General features: G+C 41.8%; 1 protein-coding gene across 1 annotated transcript; it reads right to left on the minus strand.

Moving 5' to 3' along the window:
* Nucleotides 1-1637: 1637 nt before the first annotated feature.
* On the minus strand, nt 1638-12755 carry LOC104031509 (killer cell lectin-like receptor subfamily F member 1). Its single transcript, XM_075727898.1, has 7 exons — nt 12674-12755; nt 6614-6691; nt 5357-5455; nt 4398-4538; nt 3243-3394; nt 2430-2542; nt 1638-1770 (listed from the first exon to the last, which is right to left on the minus strand). Exons 1-7 carry the CDS (start codon nt 12753-12755, stop codon nt 1638-1640), a joined length of 798 nt encoding a protein of 265 aa, XP_075584013.1.
* Between the last annotated feature and the right edge of the window lie 10718 nt (nt 12756-23473).

The raw sequence follows: 23473 nt of genomic DNA on the forward strand, positions 1-23473 counted from the left end.
CCACAGTCTGAGAATGTGAGACTAGAGATTCACAGTTTAGAAAGGGGACTGATTTCTGAGCTTTTTGAATATTAGCTTTCGCATCAGAAGTGTTTGATACTTTATTGAAGGAAAAAGTTGGTTCAGTTACCAGTTGAATTGTCCAACCTGTCATGTAGGACTCAGGTGTCCCATCCAGTAGATGGGACAGGGCTGGAGGCAGGTACAGCTTTTACAGAGCTCAGGCAGAGGCTGAAGACCCAGAGAGTCTCAGGAGGAGAGCCTGGTGAGGACCCTTAAGGCCTATTAGAGCCCTCACAGACCTGGCAGTACCCAACAGGAGGTACATGATTTGCAAACAGGAGGAAAACATTTTTATTACATCTCCACTTCCATTGTCCCCAATGTATTTGTTTAATTTCCCTGTTTACACATCACTCGCTTTCCTCACTTTTGTAATGCAAGTCACTGGGAATAGCTCAACAATGCTGCAAACATTTGCTTTGCATTTGGTCACTCTGATTTCAAAGACACATGCTAGCTACAGATCTAGAGGAGTTACTACCTTCATTAGACTAAGGTATTTTTAAAAGCTGAAACAAATGAGGTGTCTGAGTTCTTAAAAATCAATTCATGACATTTGTTCATTTTTTTCAAATATATGAATCTAATAGAGGCACTAAATCAGACGGCTCTTGGCATTTTTGTATTCCAGATCCAGAAATAGCATATATCCATGACACTTGAATGCCCAAGTAATGTGTTTACTGAGTACACCCAGAGGCATTAATTTCACCAGCCTTTAGCTTCAGTACCTTATCATCATACCTTCCAGGCAGTACCTGTGGTTCCACGTTGAAGAATTTGCAATGTAAAGGGACAAAATGAAGGTGGAAAGGCAGGTTATCATCTTCGTTTCTGTCCGCTGCAATGTTGTCTTACAGTCCAAGCCCCTTCCCTAGCTAAGAGCTTTCTTTCAGATCCCAAGGTTCAGCATCAGAAGATGGGAGCCATCAGCTTATTAACCACAAGTGTTATGAGTAAGTTTGTGCTTGGTCTGGTATCTGCATACCCAGCAGCCATGCAGGTCATTTTTGAATAAGACACTGTCTAAGAAATGCCTTTTTTCCAGCCCTCCAAGTGGCTTCTGTAAGTCACCATTAGACTGTAAAAAAAAAAAAAAAAAAAACCACCAACCAAAACCCCACAAACTTCAGAAAACACTAAAATACTGAAACTCAAATAAAAAGTTCCTTCAGCTCAGCAGTGGCTGCCTCAGTGGGCTACAACACACTCTTCAGCCCCCACAGATGGCATCTTTCCTGCACATCACGCAGTTTGTGCACACCGTGCTCATCCTCACGTGAGTACCTCTTCTCCCCTGCCCTTTCCTAGAGGCAGCTGCTGCCAATGTCTGTCCGTGGGAAGGCTCAACACCCCCAAATCCACATGTGCTGCCTTGCAGTCCTGTTACGTGACCTTCATATTGATACCTGGCAACTTCCGAGTTCCCTGTTTGCATCAAAGTCTTAGGGAGCACAGAACAGTGAAATGCAAATTTCTGTGCAAGTCTCATAAAATTATTTACATCACATGTTGTTTTATCAGTAAAATGGGTCTTTGGACAAAAAGCTCTGCCTGTTGCCAGACTATTTGGTTCAGAGCACCAATAAAGTTGCGTTCTTCTTACAGATCCACTTCTTTAAAGTCTGGCAGTTATCTACTTGGATGATGTTTTTTCTTCTGTAAACAGCACAGTTCTTGTCAGTCTCTATTCTATTTGTAGCTATCCTGGTGAGAGAACAAAAGGAATGCAGTGAGTTGTCAGCTTTAAATTCAGTAGTGGATAAAAATATTGATAATATCTTGATCGAGCAATTTGGGTGATGCCCATTTGTTAACCTGCTGAAGTGCGGTTCCTCAGCAGCCATGCACAGGTGGATGGACACTGACAGTGCAGACTGCTGGCTTCTGAGGGATTAATGCTCATGAACTTAAGTGTAAGAAGCATGAGAAAACCTTCACAGGCAGCCACACTGCTGAACTGTAATGGTGAAAGGGAGGGGAAGAACCCCTCAGCTGCACGGATGCAACACCCACGCTATGTGACAGGCATCACATTCAGTGGAGGCAGTATACATGGTCTGTACACTGAGATAGTTTGTTGACAGTGATTTCAGTGAGACAAGTGTGTGTTAATGTCCTGCATTAATATATACATGGACTATGACTGTGGTTGGTCTTGAAGGCAGAAAACAAATCTGTTTCCAAAGGTGTCCAGCAGGAACCAGTTAACCTGGAACTGGCCATGAAATAGATCCTGAATAGAGCCTGAGGCTGCAGGACTAGGTCTGTGCTTTGGAAAACTAGCTTGGATTCAGAGTTGTATTTACATGTGGACTACCACACCTTAGCTTTTGCCGAAGACACCTTCCCCCACAAATCATCACCTGTTTTCTTTTACTCTGGGATCTTCAACTGAACTCCATTGTTTCTTCATGTCTTGAATCTTCAATGCAATCCAGATATATTTGGTATCTTTCTCTTTATTGTCTATGAATTCCTGTGGAACAAGTACAAGCATGTTACCCAACAGCAGAGCTTTTCTGCTGTGCTCAGGTCACTGTCCTGTCTCAAGCACAGCTTTTCAGGTAGTCCCTCACATGGGGAGCAAGGGCAGGGACCCAGCTGTGGCAAAGCAGCCCATTACAACGGCCCATACACGTATGTGACCAGCCACAGTGTCTTGGTTCAGGCTGGTGCTCAGGCAGACTGGCTTCCTGTCAGCTGTCAAAAAGGGGTGCTCCTTTCCCTAATGCGCCAGGTTGCCAAGGCCGGTCTTTAAGGTAAAAGACCCGTTCCTCAGTTTCTCAGAAGAGCCACTCAGCAATACCTTGTTACTCATTTTCCCAAAGGAAAATGAGAAGGAGTTTGACTATTTGAATTTCCATTTAGTGGTTGAATCAAACCTCTCTTCCCAGAGCCAAGTAATGGAAATGGGTGGGAAGTCCCCAGCATTTCCTCCTCCCAGTCAAAACTAGTCTGGCTTCCACACTTGCATCTCTTGTGCTTCTCCTCTTCAGCCCTACTCTGTTGACCCTGTCCAAAACAAGCTCCTGTCCGCAGAGAGTCAGATGCTCTGCAGTTGATGGAGCTCTTGCTTGCCTGCATGTACACCTGACATCTGGGCCATGTTCACTTGGTCAAATGTTTGGCCAAGGCAGATGCCTGTCACACAATTTTAGGGCTGCTTCAAGACTCACCATCTCCTTTTCATCTTCAATGACAAGAAGCTGGGATTTCCTGGCCAGACAGTTTCTCTGGCTGTCATCCCAGCTTACAGCCTCCTCGGAGAAGTAATAACATCTCCCCCCGTGTAGCTGCCACCCTGGAGGACACAGTTCACATATTGTTCCTGTGGGTGGAGAGAGGGAACCATTAGCTCGTACCATGACTTGTTCCAGTTGCCTTATAGCATTTTATGTTCATGTGCCTGGCTGGCTGGTCCAAAAGCAGCCAGTCCCCACTCCCAAGTATGTGTTTGCTGGGTGTGGAGAGAGGTTTGAAGGCTCCAGTGCCACTCCTCTCTTCAGCTTCCCACTCCCTTGCCATGGTGCTATGCACTTCTGCACTCCCACTGCACATTATTGGACTCTCCACCTCCCTGTGCCCCTGCCCCGTAGAGAGCACCGGGAGGACATAGAGGGCTGTGAAGACACTCTTCCTCCTCCCATATGCAGCCCTTGTGAGGAGACACCGTGCGATGTGGAGTGTGTGGATTTGATATGTGATGTGACTGGAAAGCATAGCTAGTTAAATGACATTCAAACTATGTCCCTGGAGCTGGAGAAGGAACTGTGTTAAGTAAGGGGAAGACTGCTATTTCCAGGTTTACTTCCCATTTCACTCAGAGCATCTGGGTGGAATGTCCCTCACATTTTCTGTCCTGGCTTCCTCTAAAGTAACATCATTACAATCAATCCTTAGAAAAGCATTAATATTTGCCAACAAAGAAGAGATCCACAATAAAAAGACCAGGAATGTCTTCCATGCCTGATCGTTGCAAAAGGATAAGAAAACTAAATTCCCTCCCACTCTTTGTGAAGAATTATTGTTTGGAAAGTGTCCTCCAGGACAAGGGGGGGATCTACGATATATGGCATTTCTGACAGCAGCTCCCAGCAGAAAGAAATGCAAAGAAAGTACCAGAAAGTATTTCTGCCGAAAGAGAAGCAAAACTATTGCCATTAAAATGTTAGTTTAGATCCTGGCGTCACTTCTATGCAGGAACACCATGCTCCCTGGCTAGTAACAGTGATTTCCCATAAATTGCAGGGTGTCATAGAAATGGGAACAGAGACAACAGAAGTGTGCACATGACACGTCCTCTATGCTGTGGAAGGACTAACTTTCCTCACGCTGTGCATCTTCACACAGTTCCTCCATGAGCCATTTCAGGAGCACCTCCGAGACAGTTTTCTCTGAAGAACCATGATCACCAGTGCTATTTAGACCATACTGGGACAAACTTTCCGATTTTCCTGCTCTGCCCTTCAAAACTTGAACAAAAAAAAAAAAAAAAGAGATTATAGTTAACAACAGGGTCAAGGAAGTGTAGTTTTTGTATCCAGTACTATACTATGAATGCGAGGATGTGTGTGTGTGTCTATAGATTGTGGGGGTATACACACTCAGTTATGAGCATACTCAGTGAGTATAACTGTCTGGCAAAGGGTGTAGCTGCTGAATAATATGGGCAGTACAGGAAAAGAAAATAAGTTTGTCATTTTTGATAGTCGGATATATAAAGAATACACAATATTTTGGTGAGATTTTAGGGAGGGCTGGGAGGTACATGTTTTTTCTGAAGTTTTTCAAGACTGTTTTCTCTTAGGAAATTAGTATCTTCTCTGGAACAGCTCTTGTATAACTAGAGCATGCTGTGGATGATGATATTACTAGTACCAGGGAAGTCTGATTAAATGAAATGATCTGAAGTCTGTTTTTTATTATATTTCTTCAAACCTACAAAGTGATTAAGTGAAATGGTCTCTAAGTAGCATCACGGATACAACTTTTAACTTCTAAGTCAGGAAGGCCAAATGTTTTGAATGTCATAATGATTTGAAATCTGTTTCTGCAGCCTTTCAGCATCACTGACAACAAGGTAAACTGTAGCAACTCCTCTTCATCTGCGCTATATATGTTAAATGACAGGCAGCAAATGTTCACTTTGGAAGACTACATTTCTTTTCCTGTATTTGTGTATAACTTGACACCTTTAATGAGACATTAAGGGAATTTTGGCATCACTCTGCTTGTGAGGTTTAGCCATGTCTGCAACGAAGAGATGAAGAGGGTGGTAGGATCTACTCACATTGCTTGGCTAGCACGGCTATGACACCCAGCAGGATGACCACAAGGACTCCCAGGACCAGCGCCACATAGAACCAGGCTGAGCGCCTGTGTCGGCAGCCTGGAGGGAGGCAAGAAGAAGTGTGGCTTAAGGTCTTTGCACTATTAAAATTAACACTGCCTTTATGTAAGCCAGTTTCTTGCATGGAAACAGCAGAGAAATCATTGCCTAAAATCAGTCTGCTGTCTGAAGTATGCAGGGACATTTTACTTATTAAAAATTTGAATCCATTTTGCATACAGGAAAGTGAAATCAAAAGATCATTTTGTCAGACAGAGCAATCTTTTTTCGATCAATTGTTCCATTAAGAATTCGCTCTTTCTCCTTTAATTTTTTCAAGCGTTGCCTTCTCCCACCTACCCACCCACACCCTGCAAGAGCCTGCACAGCAATTCAGGGAAAGTAACAGGGATGGTCTGTAGTATGTTATTCCTCCCTGGTCACACTCTCCTGTGTTAACATGCCTGTCGTGGCTGAAAGCTAACTCACGAGAATGCACAGAAAAGGCAAAACATCCCATACTGACACCATAGCACAGTGCAGTACATCTGACCAAGTGTCTCTCCAGCCATTTGGCATTCATCAGCTCATGAAAGTGAAACACTCAGGAAGAGGCAGGACCAGAGGAAATTTGGGGTCAAGGTGCCATTTCCACAAGCCACAGAGCTGCACTTTCATAACTGCTGTTTTCCTGACGTTGCCTGTGTGACATGAGCAACTGCCCCATTCTCCGGCTGCCTGAGATGTATTTTGTAATGTTCCCTTTCAGCTCACAGAGTTCTGTGGGCCTGACCTTGTCTGGCACATGTCCTTCAGTACTGAGAGGGTGGCAATCATCAGTGTACTAACTGCACATAGAGAGCCGGGTATTACGCTACTTCCAAAGCCAAATGCAAAGCCAAGTATGTCCCTTTGACTGTGCCTGCAGAGACACTTACAAAAGTATTCCTAAAAAAATGTGGAATTTTACTTTCCTTTCTTAAATTTTCAATGTAGGACACAAACACATTTTTAAAAATTATTTTTAAAACCTCTTTCAATATTATTTTTACAAGGAAAGTGTATAACCTAAGAACCTAAAAAATGTATAAAATGATAAATCAGTTCTTTATTGAGAGATGGTACATAAAGACTCTTGATAACAGGTTTTACTGTTGGGTAATAGGAAAGACTAAATCTATAATTAGTAACCAACGACCAAACAAAATAGCACACTACCAGAAGCGGAAGTCTCTGATCTGCTGCTCCCTTTGGGTTTCGGCTTCACACGCAGCTCAGCGTATGTGATCATGTTTCCTGTAAGGAGTAGGGAAATGCTGACATTTGTGGTTGTACCAGCCATTAAGTGGAGAAACAGTAAAGAATTACACAGAAGACCGAGTCTGTATAAAAAGGGGCATGTGTTTCCAGAGATGCTAGTTCAGCTTTTTTTTTTTTTTAAGAAACAAGAGGCAAGATGATGACTTATCATTTCCTGCTGCTGTCAGGAGGTAACTAAAAGCCTTTTCCATAATGTTTGCTTGAACTACTTGAGTCCTGTGTGGCTGGACCAGGAGGCAGGCAGACAGACAGACTGAAGGATGGGTCAAGACCTGGGTACTATCCATAGCAAACATCCCATTTGTTGCTAAGCCTTCTCAGGAGGTATCATAGGGGCTTGAGAGGCATCAGAGCCATGACATGGAGCAGGGAGACCCCAAAGGGGAAACTGCCACTCAGAGGAATGTTTCTGCAGCAAGGTGATTCTTGGGGGCATTCCTGACTTGTGAATGTTTATGCTGGGATACTACGTGATGCCTGTAAGAGCAGAGGAATGTAACTGATGGCTGAAGACATCCCTTTCCAGATGTACATTGCCAAAACAAAACAAAGAGCCATTAAAATAACATGGTGTGAGATGCACATGGATTCTTTCTGAACACGTTTTCAATTTTGTTTTAGCTGGGTGTTTTGTAGAGCTACTGGTTAGTTTTATGGAAGATATTTGGACCTTTGGTAGACTGATCGTCTTTCCATAAATGGTGAGATTTTATCAGTCTGAATCAAGAATAAGCTTCTGCGCTACAGCCTTAGTTTGTGATCACTGGGGCTTTTAAAAAGAAGTAAGCAATTTGTGTTGTATAAAATCTCACTGATTATGGAAAAACTTGGCAGAAGGAGAGAGTCTTATTAGGCTAAAATGATGTAGCATTTGATATGAGGATTGCTGAAGTGTGGAGACGTTTTAGAGTAGGAAAAATACTGAGGACCTGATTGGCAAATAAGGTTTATTCATACAGGTAAGGTGTTCTATGCTTTAGAGAATCTGACCTAATACACTTTGCTGTTTGCTTTATTACAATTTATTAGTTCAATGAACTACAGAAAATTTGTAAATTATATTTAACTGTATAGATAAGTAACTGTTCTCAAAAAGAAATGTTCATAAAAGTTTTTCCTCTTAGAATGTAAATATTTTACAAAGAAGAACAGTCAGGACTTTTAAACTTTTAAATGTGCTAGCCTAATAAATGGAGACACTTCTTCTAAAATACATACTTTAAAAAATCTGCTATTACTAAATATTTTCTCTCTCAAAGATCCATTCCCTTAAAGAATATCTCTCAGACTGTATGAAAAAAAATATTATCCATGCAAACGGAATATTTAAAAAAAAGGATTACTTCTATTACAGTGTGTATTGGCACATGATCATTTGGATGTGAAGGCCTCAGAAGTCAGCAAGTGGTTTTAAAATACCACACATAACCTTAATTTTGCCGGATGCTTACACACCCTTACCTAGTTTAGCAACAAGGAGCCCTGATACTAGGTGGAGATCTCTGTCACTTACTAAAACTGAAATTCCACTTCATTTCTATATGCAAATTGTCAAGCGCAGAAAGGTATCTATTTACTGGAACCTTCTACTTGGTGAATGTGCAGATAGGGAGTGCTTCTGGCAGGTCATTCACTCCAAAGAGTCAGGCTTTACAGCCATCAGGCTCTTGCGATCAACCAGACACCGGGCTGGATGTGAGCCCACGGTGCACCCTCATCATCACAGCTTGTACAAGTCGCCAGCAAAGCTGTGTTAGGAGAGCCCTGGCCTGCAGAGCAGGGGTAGTTTCTGTGCTGCTCTACTTGCTGCTGCTGTGGCCACACCTGGAACGTTGTGTCTAGATGTGGGCCACCCCATTCAGGGGGGATTGGGGGAAGCTGGAGAAGGTCCAGCAGAGGGTGGATGATAACATGGTCAGGACCTGGAGGGGCCGAGGAGGCTAAGGAGGGGAACAAGAAGCTAAGGGGCAAACTAATAGCAGCCTACGACTACTTGTAGGCTAGTTTGATGATGGAGTTGAACTCACCTTAGTTTGTTTTTCTGCTAGAGGAAAGGTCTTCTATGTAATCATTTATGAACCATAATCAGGTGACTCTTGGGTAAACTTGGAAGCAAAAACTGTCTGAGTCTTTCATTAGAAAATGGTTTTCCAGGCTGTATTTATCCTTGCTTGTATTTTTGGAACACTTTTCTACTTCTGAACATCTGTTTTGAAGCACATGCACTGTAATAGCACCTGCTAGCCCACAACAGCATGTGCACAGATAGTACCACCTACTAACTCCTCCTCAACATGCCCTGCTAGAGCATCCAAGAATCACCTCATCCTTGTCACCTGACTGACTGCTGAAGTCCAACTGGTTGTGTAACCTGGCATTGACTTTCCCATTGGAACAGGATCACAAGAAGTCCATTTCAATCACTTTTCTGGATGCAGCCCCCCAGACTTAGAGCTGCAGCCATTTTTTGTTGCTACATTGTGTTAAACATTATTTAACACAGTTCGTCCAGTCTATCAAGTTTACCCCAAGAGTTTTCAATGACTGAGCTTTTCTTATCATTAGACTGCAAAGTTTTACATTCTTTCCAACTGTGCCACCAGTTATTTTTGTATCTTTTTCTGTATCCTCATAAAATACATGGAATAGACTTTGAGATAAGAACAGTATTTGGGAGAACTCCAAGAAACTCTGCATAATTTGACAAAACTAAATCCCATTCTCACAGATAAAAAAACAGCTAAAAAAAAAGAGGTGGGCACTGAATCTGTAAAGGGACTTTCACTCTCATATCCAAATTTTACATATTTAAAACACCTACTCAACTAACTCAACTACTACAGAACATTGGCAGAAGTTCAGCTCCCCGCATGTTTACTTTTCATGTGCACCAAATCTTGCCAGCAGCTATACTTTAGCAGGGCAAATTAGCTATGTCCCCCACCCATGTGGGTTTTAGTATCTATCTCAGTAAATTGCATCTAATGGTCTGAAACTTGCACTAAATGCAGCCAGGAGGAGGTGGGCATGTTCCACTTTCCTATAGCCCAGTGATTTGAAGTCTTGCCTAAAGTCTGGGAATCTGCCACTTGGAGCATTCATCTGCCGAATTTGCAGTGGTGATTAAACCCAGCTCTCCCTCCTCCGTAGTGAGAGTTTTAACCATGCAGTGCTTTCCCTCATGCCCATCTCAAAGCTGCTTCTTTTTCTGCAAGATAGTCAGACATCCCTGGCCAAGAGCAAGATCAGCATGTAATCTGGCAAAGGGAGGGATGTGGGTACTAGCCATCCTCCAGTGGACATTTCAATGTGTTGCAAAGTCAGGATAGTGCCAAAGGGAGAGCTTGTGATGTTTGCCACAGAGAGTCCCATCACCTTGGAGGTGAGACCCTCACTTTGAGAATCAGCTTCAAATTCCTGCTCCGAACTGGACGAAGCATTGAAACCTCTTCATGCAGGGTGTGATAATTAATGGGACATGCTGTAAGTGTGTTTGGTGTGCGGAAGGAGTCCTGTCCAAAGCAGCCTTGAGCCCAGTCCGTATAGGAGAGAGCTCCTTCTAGCTTGCAGGGAGGGATCTAACTCCCAGAAATGGCTGACTGAGCAGCACCTTGCGTCGCTGCTCCATCCTGTCATCTACTTTGGGCAGTTTCCTAGCTCACCATGCTAGGATCCCAAACTCTCCTCCATTAGCTGTAAAGAAATGCTGGGCATCTCAGCGAGGGTCTGTATGCAGTGTGGAACCTTAACAGTAATCATTGCTATACTTACACTGAACTTAAGTCTGTTTCGTGAACATTGATCAACGTGCCTGTCATGTTTCAGGATTTTTTTCTGATTTCCTACCAAGTTTTTAAAAATTACAGAAATAATTCTGTAGAAAAAATGTGTTTTCTCCCACTCTTCCTATAGTAAAAATGAGTCTTTTGTTTTTGAAGAGCCTCTTGGAATAAAAGAACACTCACCAGCTGGATGAGTATGTGTGAATTTTGGTCAAAGCATTAAAACTTCAAGGAAGGAACAAGCAACTAAAATTGTTCATTTGAATTTTTAAAGCACAATAATATGGCTCAAGTTCTTGTCTATTTCAGTAGCAACAAAACCTATGTTAGTATGTGTTAATGATGAAGGCAGAGAAATAATTTTCATCAGGGAGATATTTCTACCATGTTCTAAACTGATATGAGGTCCAATATTGCCTAGCACTATTTGGTGCTTCTTCTGTTTGTGTCAAAGTAAGTAGAAAAATAATTGCTAATAAAATCTGAAAATAATATAAAGGTTAACAAAACAATAAATAACAACAGCCATAATGACAACCCTGTAAGTTCAAGCCCAGTCAAACGAAATATGTTTGAGTATAACCAGATATAAGGGTGGGGGAAGGTGAGACTGGGAATTATAAACAGCGAAGGAAAGATGATTTAAGAGATTTTTGTCTCTCTATAACTGAGACTTGTGCATACTCGGTGCATCTCTGGTGCCCATATTTTTTAAAGGAGATGGAAACACTGGAGAATGAATAGAAAAACATCCACAAAAATAGAGTTCTTCAAAAAGTTAGAGTGAAACATATAAAGGCAAAAGGACACTGAGAACTTATGTGATTACTGTGGCCAGTAACTTCATGTGAGAAAATACTGAGTGCTAAAATCTATTCGACAAAGGTTTAACAAGAACCGTCTGGATGTTAATGAGAACTTTCACTGGAAATTAACGCCTGGCCTATTCAAATTCAAACTTTTCCTTTAGACAGCATGATCAAGGGACATTTTTGGGTGTCTTCAAATCAAGATTTGATGCCTATCTCCCTTTGCAAATAAATTATTTCACCTTAGAAATGGGGTAAAATTCTAGGCGAACCCCCTGTGTTTTGTGTTGTACAGGTTACAGTAGTACAAATAACATCCACAGATGCATGAACATAGACTGTAAGGTAGTATTTTCTGTTAGATATATAATAAAGTGAACTCATTTTTCTTTTTTAGATAAAGGTTTTGTAAAAGTATATAAAAAAAAGATTTTTCCATCATTTAAGTACATGCATTCAGGGCACCATCAACACTATTAATCTACATTGTAAGTATAACAACATCTTGTAAAAATGCCCATTACACAATGTAGCTTCCTTAAGGAATTAAATACATTAATTACTAATGAACCTTGAAAGCATGAAAATATCATCTTACTCTTACCACAAGCATTTCCTATTTGCTCATAATGAGAAGTTGTCATTCATATTAACTGTGATCCAGAATTTTGACAAAATGCTTTCATGAATGAATTCCATTTTTCCCAAGTAGCAGAAAAAAATTCTTAAAAGAAATATGGTTTAAATAATCTCCTTATTGTGAATATTGACTGAAACCTTTGCCTTTTGTTACAAACCTAGGAAGTGATCCCAGATTGGTAAAGCAGTTCTGGGAAAATCACTACTGGATAATCAAAGAAGAAGAGCAGGAGGGTTTTAAGAATCATTCAGTACTTCCTTCAGTGACAGTGACTGCACTTTCAACTGCCACTAGTTTTCTGATTTACTAGTTAATTTACTACTCCTTTTCCATGAAGACATCATAAAATGCATTGATCTGATTTTTGGACTAGGTAGTAACTTGATGGAGCATATTCTAACAGGTTTTTGATCATATTGTTCATATAAAAAAAAAGATTATGCTAATTATTCAAAAATGAACAATTTTTGTTTCTCATTGTTACTTAAAACAGGGGGCCAGAACTGAGACACTACTCTGTAGCAATACTGACTTAAGAGTAGCTTTGCTGATTTGTATCTCATGGGGATCTCTTCCACCATTTACAACTTTTCACTCTTCCCATGGCTTCTGCATCCAGCACTGTATAGCATTCTTCTAGTCTTATCCAGTGACAATTTTAAAAATGAAAGAGAGAGAGCACATGAGAGAAAACAGTGTACGTCCAAGAGCTGATTAGCTGTTTTACCTGGAACTGATGTCCGAGAAGGAACGTGTGGTCTTTCCCTGGGTAGCATTGCCACGTCCGCATACGTGATATCACCTGCCATTGGTGAGCAAGTCCCTCTGAGTTATGGAAAGAGCTGTTTTAATACAGTGCGTTGCATCCTGTATTAGCTTTGCCTGCCTCCAGAATATACATATGCTGTGCTATGGCTCTGAGGAAGGCTGAGAAACAGATAAAAGGAAGGAAGTTACTTCTTTCAATACAGCTTCAAAGCCTATTTTCACCCACCATTCTGCCTCTTCTTGTGTTATCTCTTGCCCTTCAGAATACAGGAGAAAAAGAAGATTAAAAAACATTCTTTTTGTTAATATAAAAAAACCCTATTTTTGGCTAAAGCAGAGCAAAGTTTCTAAGGAATACCCAACAGTGGACTTACACAGGTACAAAAGCATTGCTGGTTCCCACGAGAATAGCTAAAGCAGTACAATCTGTGTCATGGATGTATTATGCTCGTGGGCATGATCTTACATAGCCCGTTTACCTAAAAGGAAGATAAACAAGATATATATCAGTATAAGATGTTTTGGGGCTAATGTAACTGCAACCACAGTTAGAGCTATAAAAATGTAACTCAAATTCTAACCTGCTCCATCCACCAAGTACTATAATGGTTTAACAACTGAACTTAGATTATATTAATAATGCATTAAATTTAATTCAAAATAAAATTAAAACTAATATGATCAATGCCTTTTAAAAGAATGTTTCAATACTCTAACAGTAGTTACGAGGACCAGAGCTGCTGTTCCTAAGTTGCTTGAGCTATCCCCTGCTTGACCCAACAACTCTACAGGCAGAAAGTCTGAGTTGCGTTTAACTTCTTGTTCATGACCCATGTGTTTGCTGCAGGGTATTTTGATGACAGTGGTTTTGTCTTCTATTTTGGAAAAAAAAAAAAAAAAACACAACAAAAAAACAAAAACCCCACAGATTTGAATTGAAACTTAAAGCTGTTCTAAAACGTAAAAACACATTTCAGAACACACAGACATGAAGTCCTGTGGGTGCAAGGTTCTGACGTTTCCTGCTAAGTGCTATGTTACTGGTTTTGAGATTTATTCCCACTTAGAAAATTCCTTTAGCGTTTGGCACAGATAGGCTCTCCAAACCTACACAGGTCAATTGAAAATAATGTTTCTATTCTGTGATATAGCCTATTTGCTTTTTCTGTTACATTCAACAGGACTCACAACACTGTAGATTAAAATGAAGAAAAGTTTGGTTTTGTGGTCTTATATTACTGATCTTTTCCCTTCCTACATTCAACGTTTGTAAGTGTCAAGCGCAGAAACAAAAAGGTTTAGGGAAAAAAATGAACCTTTGATAGTCATGGAACAGATTACTCAGAAGTGCCACTCAGGTACAATTTATATGCAACATACCTAAATCATTGTTGCTCCATCAGCCACAAAGTGATCCGTATGCAGATGTGGATACTGTTAACTGGATACTGATAAGGTTTGTTTCATGACAACCTACATACCAGCCAAATGACTGGTCCTAACATGAAACAAAGCATTTGTCCTCTGATTGAATCAGTTTCCATTGCTTCCCCCTGAACTTCTCACCGTCCTTTACAGCAGGATATTTAGGCTCTGAAATGGAAAAAAAAAAACAAAACACCAAAAAAACCAAACCAAACCAAAAAAACCCAACCACAAACCAAACCCCACTTTCCTTATTTGTTTTTTTTTTTTTAAACTTCAGTCCATAAAGGAGAGCTAGAAGGCCAGACGGGTTGCTTGAGCTCTCAGTCTCTCTTTCCATCACTGCATATACACCTAAGCAGTCTTTTCTCACATCATGGCCTCCTAAATGATTCAAAACCATCAAGATGTAATCACGTATAGTTGGTGTAAGCATGAGTCTTTCTGTGCTAGTGGAAAAAAACAGTATTTCTCTTTTAAGGGAACAAGTGTCTCCTCTCCTCTCCTCTCCTCTCCTCTCCTCTCCTCTCCTCTCCTCTCCTCTCCTCTCCTCTCCTCTCCTCTCCTCTCCTCTCCTCTCCTCTCCTCTCCTCTCCTCTCCTCTCCTCTCCTCTCCTCTCCTCTCCTCTCCTCTCCTCTGAAAAACACATTTTCAAACACAAGAGTAATCTCATAAGTGTGCAATGCAGACCAAGCAATTACATCCTTTGTGACCTAGCAGATTCTCACTTGCATGAAGAAAGTGATGAATGCACACAGTTATTTTACAGAGCAAACTTACAAAACAGCCATAAGCAGTTCTCATTTTGGATTTGAAGTCTACATGCCATGCTCACTGTTAGGACTGATAATGAAAAGGAAGGTGAATTTCCATTTCTAGAAGGAATAGGTGAGTAGAAGCCTTTGCAAGGCATTTTTCATTAATTCTTTCTATCCTACTGGAAAACTATGATTTTTTTTACTTTTAGAAAGGATATTGCACTGCTACACAATTTTCATTTGAGAAGCAGTTTCTTTAGTGTTAATACTTCTAGCTCTGTAAGTAGTTTCATTATTTTCTTTGCTTTCATCTTAAATTCTAGCTTTATTTATGAATACCCAGATGTGGGTCACAAAGTCTGACCCACTGACCTTTCAGTGCCAATAGCACTTTCAGACGGAAAAATCCATGCTGTTGTAGGAAAGGCCATCATAGAACCAAGAGATATTCATTAGCAAAATGGCCGGCTGCTCATAAAGACAATGGAAAGGCTCCTCTTTCCTGCCCTTGTGTCTGGGGACGGCAGTTCCGCTCAGATCAACTCAGGTCTCCAGGGCTAAGCAGCATTGCCAGCCTGCATATCGCAGGACCATGGAGTCATCTGGGGAGGAAGGGACATCTGGAGGCCTCTAGTCCAACCCCTGCTCAAAGCAGGGCTAATACCACAGCTAGATCGAGTTGCTCAGGGCTTTGTCCAGGCAGGTTTTAGAAATCTTGATGGACAGAGATCCCATAGCCTTTCTGGGCACCTGATGCAGTGCTGCACCACTCTCACAAAGGAAGAAATTTTTTCCTTCTGCCCGGTCACAATCTCTGGGCTGCAACTTGTACCCACTGCTTGTTGTCCTTTCTCTGCCCCTTTGAGAAGAGACTGCCTCTGGCTTCTCCGTAACCCTCTTCTTGTAGGTTACCTAACATAATACTGCAGACAAGCTAACAGGCTAACATTAAATTTTATAAAGCAAGCCTCTTTCACTATGTGCCATGTGTCTTAAAATAAGTTGTTGGTATGTCTTGTAAATTGCTCTAAACAGAATTCTTCTGCTTTGTTTAGACCGTGTCACAGCTGCACTTTTATCATATGAATATCTCCAGAATCTTAAAACACCTTTTGCTTGTGACAACACACTGCTGTCTACTGTTGTATTTTTCAGAATAAATGCTTCAGAAGCAGAGCCTTGTTCAGCCTAGTCATTCCCCCATTGCCATCTTTTCACATCTAATCATTCAGATGTCATAGTCTTTTTGGTTTGTTACTCCTGGGGAAAAAAATTGCTCAAATATCAAAATAAGGCTAGGTCACAGTTGTAATCTGGGTTGTGTATCCATGTGGCCTAACTTCTCCCAGGATCCACCAGCACCTCCTGTCTTCTGACTTCACCAGGTAGAGCCTTTCCTCACCCTCTTCTTTCCCCCCAGCCACCTGGTTAATATGCTTAGCTTACAGTACATGCATGCTGATAAAGCCAGTAAAACACCAGGGCTTGCTGTGCATTAATCAGCCACGTGTCGGGGAGCCAGGGGGAGTGATTTGTTAGCCTTGAGTTTTCAGACTGTTTGCCAGAGCATGGAGATACCTGGCGGTTCAGACTTTCTTGCAGCACCTGATGCCTCAGGGAAAGATGGTGGAGTTGTTGTCTAGGACTCCTCTGCACATCATTTAGAGTTTGGTAGTCTGGACCTTCAGTGGCTCTGTTGAGGTAGGCAAATGAATGCGAGCTCACACTCTTCCCCATCTTGACATACGCTCCTGATTGCACATAGACACCTTCTCCACTTCTAACCGTCATGACTGAGTAACGTTGCTTAGTAATCTTCTGGTGTTATCACAGTTACCAGTTCCAGTCACGCACAGAGTAAATGTGATAACAACTGCAGATGACACCCCTTCTGTGGGTGTGACAGTGTGTTCTTTGTTGCGTATGAAGGCAAACGTAGACTGAAAACAGCGATGTGGGCTGCAAAGCAGAATTCAGCACCTTCTGCCACAGAACAGGCAGCTCAGCCCAGGTCTCCAGCTGCCTTGTGGTACACATTTTGAAGAACTTGAACTGCTGCTCTGACAACAAAATGGACCTTTCCACTTCCCGAAGGCTGAGCTGCAACACAGAGAGTTCCAAGCTAAATTGAGTGGATCCCATGAGTACATCTCCAGTCTGGGTTTCAATTCTAAACCCTGTGTCACAGCATAGCCTGTATGTACAATGCAGTGCAAAAGTGGCACCCAGAAGGCATGATCAGAGATAGGGCTACAATCTAAGACACTTCCTGCTATAAATGACAGTCTGTGCATTGTTATACCACACTGCAGCAAAAAGATGTGATCTAAACAGAGCAAACCCATAAATTTACCAAGAAAAAGGAAAAAGAAAAAGAGCTCAGTGAACCAGCAGTGCCTGCCAATTGCAAGCTGAATATTTCCATGCCAGCAGCTTTATGTTCAGCAGGTGGGACTTGGAGCAGGTGGGAAGCAAACAGGGTTAGAAGCCTGTGAGATGGGTTTCTTCCCTATGAAGGGTTTTGGGGTTTTTTGGGGGACATGTCAACTCTTTTTGAATTTCAGGTTAGTTCCCAAAGATGTTGCTGTGCAGATTATTTATTCTGAGTGCCATGTATTCCCTTGGATGCATTTTTCAGTGCTAAGCAGTGGTGGGGTGAATATGTGGGCAGAAGAATGTGCTCAGTCTCCTGAGTAGTTTGGTGATGGCATGTCAGGAAGGAGCTAGTGAACACCCTTTCCAGCACACTGCTATATTGCCCATATTGCCTTCTCTCCTTTCCTGCACTCTCGCATACTGAGTTAGTTTTTCTTCAAAGGACTGAAGCAGTGAGCCTGCTGGGACCAATTCCACAGGTAGCATGTTCTTGGTGATGTTATAAGGTATGCTCTGGTCTTCTGAAACCCCCATATCTGTTAGATTGACAATGACTGGTGTAGAAAAAGTGGTGTACCTCTCTGCAGACTGTACATCTACACAACAGCATCTAGTGCTTTGGACAACAGAGGATGTCTCTGCAAGGTGAGACATAGCAGAGGTGCTGGTACAGTTGCAGATCACCCCGGCATGGCCACAATGCTGTGGTTGAGTGCACACGTCCTGATTCGATGCAAATACACTCTAATGCAATGTGCTGGATATGTCCCTACAGCACAGTGCAGCACTGTACCATGTGGACTTACAGGTTGAAGTATATTTGTTTAGGTCTTCCACGATGTGCTCTATTCTGCCATACAGACACTGCCTGCCTATTCCCAGGATGGACTTGGAAGGGCAAAAGTAAAAGGCTACTCATCCAGTAGGCCAGTGGCAGAGGCTGGAAGACTGCTCAGCACTCCTGTCCCTCAGCACAGCACCCTTTTCAGTAGGCCAGGATGATTATTGATCCATTATGTGTTTGCAGCTTGTTGCTTCACAAATTTTAAGACCTGAATCCAGATACATCAGTTTCCTTATTCCTGTGTATTCCAGAGCTCTTTCTGTAAATGTACTCACATGTAGAGTTAGACATTCCTTGGCCATTAACATATTTATTTACTGTCACAGTGCTTTTTGGCAATAATTTTCTTTCTGCTTATGAAACTGGAAGCAAAGCTGTTGTAAGAGCCTGATCATCTACAAATTGTGTAGATTGAATGGCTAGATCACACACATCTTACAATTCTTCCAGAAGATATTGGAATTAATAGCCATTGAGCAGCTTTACAAACATTTTAGATTTGCCACTGAGCTACATTTAATTTAATATTCCTGATATCTGCAGATGATAGGGACAAATGTATCTATATAAGCAATAACAGCATTGTTGAATCACAAAATACATACTGCGTCAGTGGTATATATGCTAACCTTCCCCAGACTGCGGCAATAAGCAAGATTGTATGAAAATATCTCACCTAAGACTAGTGATCTGAGTTAAGCCTTGGTTAGACTAACTGTCTTACTGTCTCCTGCACTTAAGTGAAAGCAGCTAGTCAGTCCAGGAGGAGATTTACCACGTTCCAAGTTGGTGTCTGAGACAAGGAGCCCCCTGGAACTGTCTCTCTCCATCGGTTACACAGACAGTATCAGTTTGCAACATAATATAAATATATCAGTTTACAAGCAGTGTGCCCAGGTGGCCAAGAAGGCCAACAGCATCCAGGCTTGTATCAGAAATAGAGTGGCCAGCAGGAGCAGGGAGGTGATTGTTCCCCTGTACTCAGCACTGGTGAGGCCGCACCTGGAATACTGTGTCCAGTTTTGGGTGCCTCAATACAAGAAAGACATTGAGGTGCTGGAGCATGTCCAGAGAAGGGCAACAAAGCTGGGGAAGGGTCTGGAGCACAGGCCTTATGAGGAGGGGCTGAGGGAACTGGGATTGTTTAGTCTAGAGAAGAGGAGGCTGAGGGGAGACCTTATCACTCTCTACAACTACCTGAAAGGAGGTTGTAGTGAGGTGGGTGTTGGTCTCTTCTCCCATGTAGTTAGTGATAGGACGAGAGGAAATGGGCTTAAGCTGCGCCAGGGGAGGTTTAGGTTGGAAATTAGGAAAAATTTCTTCATGGAAAGAGTGGTCAAGCATTGTAACAGGCTGCCCAGAGAGGTGGTGGAGTCACCATCCCTGGAGGGGTTCAAAAAACGTGTAGACGTGGCACTTTGGACATGGTTTAGCAGGCATGGTGGTGTTGGGTTGATGGTTGGACTGGATGATCTTAAAGGTCTTTTCCAACCTAAACAATTCTATGATTCTATGATTCTATAAACTAGATAGGACAGATGAGCATTTCCCCCCTCTGCAAGTACCTCTGGATGTGCTGCAATCATTGGGGCAGAGATCTGGAACTGAGATGAGATCTGACTGAGATCTCATCATGAGAGGATTGTTCTGCACCAGCAAACCAGGAAATGGGCTATTAGTGTTTAAAATCTCTTAGAAAGAGTATAAAAGTATGTATACATATATAATACATTTATATAATAGCTATTAAGCTTAGAACAAACACCAGAACATATGTCCTGGTTTCGGCTGGGATAGAGTTAATTTTCTTCCTAGTAGCAGGCATAGTGCTGTGTTTTGGATTTAGTAGGAGAAGAATGTTGATAACACGCTGATGGTTTTAGTTGTTGCTGAGTACTGCTTATGCTAGTCAAGGACTTTTCAGCTTTCCATGCTCTGCCAGGCACACAAGAAACTGGGAGGGGGCACAGCCAAGACAGTCAGCTGCCCCAAGGGCTATTCCATACCATATGACGTCATGCTCAGTATATAAACTGGGGGGGGGTTGGCCCAGTGATTGCTGCTCAGGAACTGTCTGGGTATCGGTCGGTGGGTGGTGAGCAATTGCATTGTGCATCACTTGCTTTGTATATTATTATTGTTATTATCATTATTATATTGTTATTATTATCATTACTCTTTTACTTTATTTCAATTATGAAACTGTTCTTATCTCAACCCAGGAGTGTTTCTCACTCTTACTCCTCCAATTCTCTCCCCCATCCCATCGGGGTAGGGGGAGTGAGCGAGCGGCTGCGTGGTGCTTAGTTGCTGGCTGGGGCTAAACCACAACAACATAGAAAAAGCTTGTAACTAGATATCTGAACACAGAAAAGAAGCACCATACTCCATGCAGTAAAACATGCTGAGCAATAAATAAGCAGTGTGCCCCTATGGCAAGGAAAGCTACCTGCATAAGGAAGGGCTGCACTGGCAAGAAAGAGCATAGATATCAAGCGCTTATTTCCCTTTCTTCAACAGTCATGAAGCCACAGCTGGAGTACTGTGTCTCCTTTTCAGCATCCTATTTCGAGAGGGATGTTGACAATCTGGTCCAAACCCAGTGGTGAGCCACTAAGGTGGTGAGGGGGTGCCAGAATCTAGTTTGCCACTGTCCACCACTTAATGGGGAGGGGGGTATACAGATGTTGGAGCCAGACTCTTCTCAGATGTGCAAAACAGGCAATGGGCACAAGTTTGCAGTGCTGCAGAAGGAAAAATTTCTTCCTGCATGAGAGTGGTGCAGCACTGGAACAGGTGTCCAGAGAGGCCATGTAATCACTATCCTTGGCTAAAACCCTCAGGGACAAGGGAGCTGCCCTGAGTGAAATTGTCTATCTTTGAATAGCTCTGCTATGAGCAGGAGGTTGGACTAGAGACTTCCAGAGGTCCCTTCTTCCCCAATTTATTTGATGGTTTTATGATTCTGTAATTATTTTTCTTGCTCCAGATGTTTAAAGGAGCACAGAGGCATACGGCCAACATCAGAGCAGGAGGTCCCTTTTGGGGGTCTCCAGCCCTTACTTACTACATGGTTTTCAGCCCAGTTTAGGGAACAAATGAGACTATAGTGGGCACTTCCTTCTACAGAACTTCCAGTGCTCTCTAGCGTTATTTCTTTACAACTACAAGTATGCAACATGTTTACGTTTTTCCCCAGGAGGCAGAAACACAATCATGAATGAATTTTCTTGAATGTATAACTTCAAGATTCAAAAGCTAATTCTTTCAGTTACAGCCCTGTAGAGCACCAATGTGTGTTCATCCTGGGACCAACTTACATGAAGCTAAGGGATTTGTTCCCAGCTTTCACTTGAGTAATTCTGTGGGAACTGGACACTGTGCTTTAGCCTTTATAGAATTTTTTATAAGGACTAGCTAGGAATCCATTAAGAAGACTATGCCTTTTATATTTTTCATAACATGCTGTAGAAGTTTTAAATAAATGTATTTTTATCTAACAAATGGAAACAGCTTAAACCCAAGAATATAAATGGTGATCAAAATGCCTTGAAGAAGAGGAATATAATACATGGCCTTACCACATGCAATATGAGGTAGTGGCCCAGTTCTCAGTTACAGGAAGTCAAAGTCAGCAGAATGAATCAGCGTATGACCTGGGATGGCACAGAACAGGGAGAAGAGGCTGAAATCAGCCCCTGGAGAAGTTTCAGCAGTAAAACCTGGATCTTGGTTGATTTTCTATGCAAGGTTATCTCCCTACAAAAACACCATGTAAAACTTTGCAGAGGAACAAACCTAGCAAGCTAACAGACTAACAGTTTACTATGAACTAGAAGGCTGACTGCATGGCTTCTAGAGCTAGAAATTGGTGACTGGGGAGAGAGGACATGGTGTTTCACAAAAGAGTGCAGCTCACAATGCTAAAGTCCTAAAGAATCAGGACTCCTTAGCCTGACTTTGTGGTTTTAGGATAAAAATCTAGTGGTCAGAGGGATCTCAATTACCCCATGTGTATGGGAAAGCTGTTTCATATTCTTCTGGTTTACTGGGCACAGCCAAACTGGTTGCATTTCTGTTTGAAATGCTGTGTACATAATGTGATAAAAAGTCTGTAATAGGAACAAACCATACTCTGAAGTGATAATCTTTGATTTATCTGTTATTTAGCTTGTTTGGTTTGCACATTTAATACTAATAATTGGTTAGCTACATGAACTTTTCTGTTGACAGGCAACATAATATTTCCGTTTGGCTACAGCACATTTATTTAGCATGTTTCATTGTACAACTGTGTGCCTGCTGGACTCCAGCAAAATTAGCACAGCAGTGAAAGCAAAGAAGCTGCTGAGCTCTCCAGGCTTGGCTGGATATCCTGATACAACTGTTTTTCACTTTGCAAGTATACCAGTCAGTTGACACTACACTTAAAAATACTGATGAATTTGTATTTCACAGAAAAACTTGAATGGTATTCAAGAGGTTAAGGCACATGATGTAGAAATAACAAGAGTAAGCATTCAGATTACAATTCTCCATGTGTCTTTGGATGAACCACTTTTGATTGACATCCATACAATATTCAGATTACATCCATAGGAAAGGCCTATTCACTGTTCTGCAGAAAGGCTGTGAGAGAACATGGAAAAGAACCACAAGGCAGCCCTGTAGCCCAGTAAATATGATTTTCACATTACTAGGAAAAAGGAGAAGCTTTGATCTGTCCATGCAGGATCTGTCTGCACTTGTCTTGGCCTGAGCTGATTTCAGCTTGTTTTAGCTGTGACAGCAGTTGTCTAGCAGCCAAGGAACAACTGCATAACTTGTTTATAGCTGGCTCTGTGAATAACACATACAGTAAGAGTGTAGCTGACCTGTGCTGTTTAGTACCAAATATTAATGCCATAGGCTGAGGCTACAGAGGCTATTGTGTATCTTTAACTAAGAGAGTCAAACAAAGATAGTCAAACTTTAGTTGGGAACCGGTGAAAAAAGAGCAACTAAGCAGACTATGTTAGCAACCAAAGAAAAATATAACTGCAGTTCGACCCAAGAATGAGGGAGAAAAAACTTATTTCCTCCAACAACATTTCCCTCCTGAGAAACAACTTGATGGACACCAGTTGATGACTCTGCACACCCCCTCTCCCTATTCTTCTTGTGGAAGACAGGAACCATAGATGTAGGACTCACAACACAGATCATTGCAATGATGAACAAAACTCTACTAGGAAGTATATATCAGCAATTTTAATGTATTATTAATGAGGCTTTTTCTGATAATTTGGACTGTGCTATATTATTGTAACTGGACTAATAATTTGTTTGTTATATTCTGATTAGACTGTTACAACT

Source organism: Pelecanus crispus, chromosome 1 (genome assembly GCF_030463565.1).
Source record: "Pelecanus crispus isolate bPelCri1 chromosome 1, bPelCri1.pri, whole genome shotgun sequence".
In the NCBI taxonomy this organism is placed as follows: domain Eukaryota; kingdom Metazoa; phylum Chordata; class Aves; order Pelecaniformes; family Pelecanidae; genus Pelecanus; species Pelecanus crispus.

What these genes read in the sequence shown, in the direction of transcription:
- LOC104031509 (XM_075727898.1), bottom strand. Translation starts at nt 12,755, where the DNA reads ATGGCAGGTGATATCACGTATGCGGACGTGGCAATGCTACCCAGGGAA. An exon ending in TTCTCGGACATCAGTTCCAG is followed by an intron (nt 6,692 to 12,673) that starts GTAAAACAGCTA and finishes TACTCCTTACAG; the next exon opens with GAAACATGATCACATACGCT. An exon ending in TTGAAGATGAAAAGGAGATG is followed by an intron (nt 2,543 to 3,242) that starts GTGAGTCTTGAA and finishes CTTGTTCCACAG; the next exon opens with GAATTCATAGACAATAAAGA.